Below are 6,284 nucleotides of genomic sequence, written 5' to 3' on the forward strand. Positions count from 1 at the left end.
AGGCTCAAAAGATTCGTCTTACGATTTCCCCATAACTATGTAATTAGTTTAATATTATATATATTTAATATTTTATTTAAATATCTAAAGATTCGACATGATATTTTTAGAAAAAAATTTAAAAACTAAACATGGCCTTACTGGGACCAGACACAAAGCCATCGTAGCGCGTGTGAGCACGTGGAGCCGCCTAGCCATCACGCGTTATCATTTAGGCTGTCCCCTCTGTTGCTCCATCATGAGCTTCTTCCAACCTCAGGCTCCAATCATGGTGGCAAATTGGAAAGTCGGTGACACGCCCTCAAATGCCTAGCCATCAGCGAGTAAAATTAAGTGATAAGCGGTCCCTAGAGATTAGATCGTGTTAAAATTTTTGAGTGTCATATCAGACGTTTGATTAGATATCGAAAGAAGCTTTTAGATAAGAATAAAAAACAAATTTCATAACTCGTCCGAAAACCACAAGATGATTCTTTTGAACCTAATTAAGTTATCGTTAGCACATACAGGTTACTATGGCACTTATGACTAATATTGGACTAATTAGGCTCAAAAGATTTATTCCACAATTTTCTTCCGACTGTGCAATTAGTTTTTTATCCATGTTTAATGCTCTATTTAGTTGTTCAAAAATTCGATATAATGTTTTGGGGTAAAAAAATTTGGGAACTAAATGGGCCCTAAGTGAAGAAGAGGGGAAATAAAAAAAACTACGGATTTATAGTCAGCTGTAATACATACACCAAGACATTGTATATATGTGAAATGGACAATATATTAGTGATATAGTATATGATTGACTATTATATAATTTGATTATATATTAACTCTTAATAATATCAAAAATTTTAGAACCAACAGCTAGTTCTTCTATTGACCTTGCTATAAGGCCAGTCTCAGTAAAGGTTTAACTGTGGCTCAAAGTTCAAACTTATTAAATGATATGACAAATAGACAAAGTGTTATATGGCACATGACTTATGATGAGAGATAATTTAAGTTTTATGATAAAACTTGATATACACATTTACCTAAAATATAAAACTGAATTGAAACCTCTACTTAGAATAATTTGTTTCATTTCCACATATTTAACTAACTCATATTGATCCCTTAAATATGACATTCAAGCAATATGTTAGCCTACGAAACCGTGAAGTAAAATTTTGCACCGAGATAACTTATTTCATTTCATTCATTCAAATATATTTTGATAATATGATATCATTAAAAACCATATAATAAAATTTGCACTAGAATAGCCTAATATGGTTATACTGCACAACAGCACAAAGGCCAACTTATCATTCAGGCTGTCCTGCCCAGTGCGCCCACACGGCCAGCGTTAAGGTCTCAAAAGGCAACAGAGGCAACACATGCACTGCACTTACACAAAACGCCTAACAAGCTTTGTCCTTTCCAGACTCAGACCACCAGTATTCAATGCAAAAATAGCATTGTGCTCTTGCTTGCGTTCCAAGTGCTCACCAGACAAGCTCTCTAGTATGTACTGCTAAGATTCACACAAGATGATGAATAGAGCCAGAAATACCCTTCAATGATTGTACAGAAAAGTAATGTGTAATCCAGATTTGACATACAGCAGCACTCCTGTAGGGCGATCTATTAAAGAATCTAGTAAAAGGCAGGGCCATCAGTTTACAGTTTGCACAGATCTGTATAACATATGTGGGGACAAGGAAAAAACGGAAACAGAGAATGAAGCAAAACAGCAGTGCCCCTGTAGAGAATGGCATGTCAATAAAGAACCAAAACTTTATAGTACACCATTTGGACAACCCACAGCAAACAGCTCCCTCTATTACTGGCCAGACTCAGGGATCCTTTGTAAAACACATGAATTTGACAAGTTTTTTTGTTGAAATCAGTTCAATTCCCACGGAAATCCTGAAAAAGAATCATCCATTCCGAAGGATCTTTGAGGCCAAGGCCTCAGTAGCTTCCAACACCAGCCAGAATCGTGAGTTCATCTGAACTCTCAACCATGCATCCTAAGCAATATCAGATGTCTATGTACCAGAGTCTTCAGTAGTTCAGTTTCTATGTATGAGCAGATCCAATTGTTTCCGTCTCAAAGTGTTTGATCTCTCCTGCCAGACGCTTCATGTTATCATCGTATACGTAAGGTACCCCCTCAAACATCAACTTACTGCCATTGACTGGCACCGATACGAACTCCCTGCAAGGCTCTCCCATAACATTGATCGCATTGTGATAATGGTAGTATCTAATCAGGCTTTCTGTCTTGTGGGTTGTCCTCCCATAGACATTTTGTGACATGTGCACGCCGGCAGAGTATGCGTTTCGGGCCTGGATCGCATATTTGCGATCTCGCCTAACTTTGGTAATTGAATTGCGGAAGACAAGCTTCTCAAACCCCCATTCCCTGCATATTGGCACAAAATATATCTTAGCGTCAAACAGTAATGTCAAATCGATCAATCTAAATGGTCAATTGTTTGACTGTATATAGATATAGAGGCACAAAATAATGCATATAAACTGGACCTTTTGGTTATAAAAGGTCCCTTTTTTATAACATGAATAAACAGCCACATGAGCCTTTCGTGTAAAAATTGGACCTTTTGGTTCAAAAATGGTCCTTTTTACAAGCGCCAACATTCACATGAGCCCTTGTACGGATAATTACTTTTCACAAGACGAAGACCGCAGATAGAAAGAGCATGCATGGAGAATTTATACCAACCTGTTTATGTAGTTTAACCAATTCTAGTGAACTCAAATTTCAAATTTCTTGACAAGGATTGCATCATAGATGGTTTCAATGTTTTTAAAAAAGCTTCTTGCATGTAGATAGTTTCAATTTCATGTTATGTATGGAAGTGTTAATTTCCTAGCAAAATATGGTGAGATTATTGAAATCAATTAATTTCATTAATTGCATCGCTTTTCCTGGCCTGACATTAGTTGTGTTCCTTTAGTGGCCAGAAATTAATTAGCAGTTTCCTAAAGTTTGATGGGCAAAGATGATGAATTGAGAAACTTAATGCCTACTATCACCTACTCATCCCAATGAATTAGATGGAGCACCTAAGACCAACTCGTATGATCGTATCATCAGGCGTGGTTACAGATTTGCACAGCAAAAGGGAAAAGGGTCAATCAATGTCTGCAGCCTGGACATGACCAACCGAATGTAAAGACCGAAGCAAATACTATTATACTAGAGCTTATTGCCCAACTGATCAACAAATTGCATAAACAAGTAACGACTGACTTATCCTCGTCTAGAATGTCTGTTAGATTAATCAACAGAACGTACATTCCATGTCAGACAACAAACTACCGAGAAAAATTCCACCGGTCCAGCAGAATGCACCCTGCAGCCTAACATTGAATAGTCAACAGCCTAGGACTCATTTGCAACATAAATTTTGTAAGATTTTCATTTAATTTGGTTTATTTCTCTCAAAAGTACTCAAAATATCATACATTCAGGCACTCCTAAATCTAAAAAAACGTAATAGCAGAGATGGCAATTGTCAATATCAAACGGGAGTAGGTGTGCAACTACTATGCAAGAAGAGAACCGAATTCAGAGCATGCGAGAAATCGAAAAGACAAACCTTGAGTAATCCTTGCTTGGATCCTGCACACACAGCTTGCTGGACATGGGATTCTGCTCGATGGTGAACTGCGAGTATCCCGAGAGCTTGCCGAGCACCTGGTCGAGCGTCTGCCCATTGGGCAGGTAAATGTACTCGTCGACGTCGAAGAAGAAGGTCCAATTGGCGGCGTGCCGGTACCGGTGCAGGCAGTCGTTCACCACCAAGAACTGGTTGTAGTAGTACCCGTCGTACTCCGCTTGCGCCCGGATGTCCTGCACCGTGAGCCGACCGGCCTGGACCCACGGATCCAGCACCGCCTTCACCTCGGGGCTGATGCCGCCGGCGTCGTGGAAGACGAAGTGCGACCTGGGCCCGAAGAAGTGCGCGTGGTACGCCATCCACTCCCGCATGCGGCTGGAGCTGAGGTTACCGTACAGCGACGAGCCGCAGTAGAGGTAGTCGTACTGGAACGGCGGGCTGAAGCGGGACTCGTCGTAGGAGCCCGGCGCCTCCTCGAGCGCGACGAAGCGCTCGTAGCGGCGGGAGGTGGTGGAGTAGTAGGCGTGAACGAGCAGCTTGCCGCCGGCGTTGTCGGCGTTGGGGTTGGAGGGGAAGGTGCAATTGACGACGACGACGGTGTAGACGCGGCCGTACCCCCAGTCCGGGAGCATCTTGTACGCCTTGGTGCGGACGGGGCGCGGCGACGGGTTGCCGGCGGTGGGGTTGGGCAGCCACTCGCACTTGAAGTAGGGGTTGCTGAACACATGGGTGGGCTTGGACGCCAACCCCACGATGGCGAACGTCCGCGCGCCGCCGCGGTACGCGCCCATCTGCACGAACAGCGCCGCCGCGCTGCCGTAAGGCCGGAGCTCCCGCTTGTTCGGGTCCTCCACCCGCACCGGCCTCGCGGGCCTAGCCAGCCGCACGGAGACGGCACTAGCAACGGCCGCCCGCGCGTTCGGGGCAGTTTCAGCGGTGGAGTTGGCAGAAGGGACGACGACGCCTGTGCTCGCCGCGGCGGCCATGGCGACGAGGGAACAGCGCGAGGCCGAGACAGAGGCGGTGGAGCGCGCCGCTGCGAACAAGGAGCCGTAGGGCTGGAGCTGCCACAACGCCACGAACAGCGTGAGGAAGGCGAGCGAGACCACGAACGACTTGATGTCCACGCACGGGACGAACACTCCCCCTCCGCCGCCACCTCCACCTCCACCACCCCCATCTTTCCTCGCCCCGTACTTCATTGCTCTCCCGTGGGCCCCCTCCGCCCGACGGGCGACTACAGTCCACCAGCGTAGCCCCTCCCGGCGGCCGGCGCCGCCCAGCACGACGAACCGCGTCGCCAAGCGCGGATCGGCGAGGCAGAGTCGGAAGGCAAGGTATCAAGAGAGACGCGAAGAATGTGGAAGGTGATGAGAAAGAGTCGATGAGCAGCAATCAATCCACCGATCGATCGATCAATCAGTCGGCGAGGCGGCGTGTGAAAGGAGAGGGGAGGAGACGCTTCTGGACTCCTCGCCGCGGGGGTGTGATGGGATTTGGGATGGGGCCGAGCCGCGCCGCGAGGGAGGGAAGGAGGGAGACAGCGAGCAACAGTCAAGGCAGGTTGCCTTCCTCCCTTCCTTTCATTCGCGTTTTTATTTGGTATTTTGAGTTAGGCCCGGTTTAGTTTTCATTTTTTTTAAAAAAAGTTACATTAAATCTTAGATATATAAATAGAGTATTAAAAATAGATGAAAAAAAACTAATTGCATAGTTATAGGAATGAATCTTTTGAGCCTAATTAAGTCATAATTAGCTATAAGTGCTACAGTAACTAACATGTGCTAATAACGGATTAATTAGCCTCAAAAGATTCGTCTCGTAGTTACTCGATAAAATCCGTAATTTATTTTTTATTTATGTTATCTGATTATGTCTGAAAGCCAATTTTAATATCTGATCATCCGAGATACATTTGTTTCCAAAACTTTTGGAATCTAAACGCACCTTTATTTATGGCCACCGGTAAGGCGGTAACCGTGGTGGTCGCTACTGCATCACGTACCCGCGACGCGCGTCCCCACCAACCGTAGTGGTCCCCCAGCGCCTGGCGGTGCAAGCACCCAAAAATACCGGCAGGTGAAGGAGAAGACGAATGGGATTGGATGCCAGCTTCGCTTCGTTCAGCCCGTCGTACCGTGTGATCGCGTCGTCGCCGATCTTCCAAGTTCTAACCCCAGAGCGCCATGATCGCCGTCCTTGCGAAGTTGCACGCGATTTGTTTAGGTCTTGGGATATTGGTATAGCATATGGGATGTGTTCTTTCCATACGTAAACATTAAATATAAATTTTTATTTGATTTCGTGAAATAAATGATAAAATTAAATGTCATAAAGGTAAAAATCTATTTTAGGAATACAAGATTATAAACTTATATACAAATATTTCAATAAAATTATTCGAAAAGATATATATATATATATATATTTATCTTTACTACTTTAATGAGAGAGTCGTTCACCCTAAGGGGAAAAAAAACTTTGCCCACGTCGCACAAGTAAAAATCTACGATGCGCAAAAAAAAAAGAAAAATAAATGGAAACCGCTCGCTCCCGCCTGCCTCGCCACCGCCGTCGCCGACGTCCCTGCCGATGTCCCTCGCCGCTGCAACCGACGACGCCGCTCGCAACTGTGACCGTGTCGGGGCCTCGCGC

At 44.9% G+C, this 6,284-nt stretch overlaps 1 protein-coding gene across 1 annotated transcript; it reads right to left on the bottom strand.

Moving 5' to 3' along the window:
• Window positions 1-1,591: 1,591 nt before the first annotated feature.
• LOC102718338 (galactan beta-1,4-galactosyltransferase GALS1) lies at window positions 1,592-5,134 on the bottom strand. Its single transcript, XM_006647725.3, has 2 exons — window positions 3,609-5,134; window positions 1,592-2,407 (listed from the first exon to the last, which is right to left on the bottom strand). Exons 1-2 carry the CDS (start codon window positions 4,829-4,831, stop codon window positions 2,062-2,064), a joined length of 1,569 nt encoding a protein of 522 aa, XP_006647788.2. The 5' UTR covers window positions 4,832-5,134; the 3' UTR covers window positions 1,592-2,061.
• Between the last annotated feature and the right edge of the window lie 1,150 nt (window positions 5,135-6,284).

Source organism: Oryza brachyantha, chromosome 2, assembly GCF_000231095.2.
Source record: "Oryza brachyantha chromosome 2, ObraRS2, whole genome shotgun sequence".
Lineage (NCBI taxonomy): Eukaryota > Viridiplantae > Streptophyta > Magnoliopsida > Poales > Poaceae > Oryza > Oryza brachyantha.

Coding starts and splice junctions, on each gene's coding strand:
- LOC102718338 (XM_006647725.3), bottom strand. CDS start 4,831: ATGAAGTACGGGGCGAGGAAAGATGGGGGTGGTGGAGGTGGAGGTGGC. Junction 2,408..3,608: donor CCAAGCAAGGATTACTCAAG/GTTTGTCTTTTC, acceptor GCCAATATGCAG/GGAATGGGGGTTTGAGAAGC.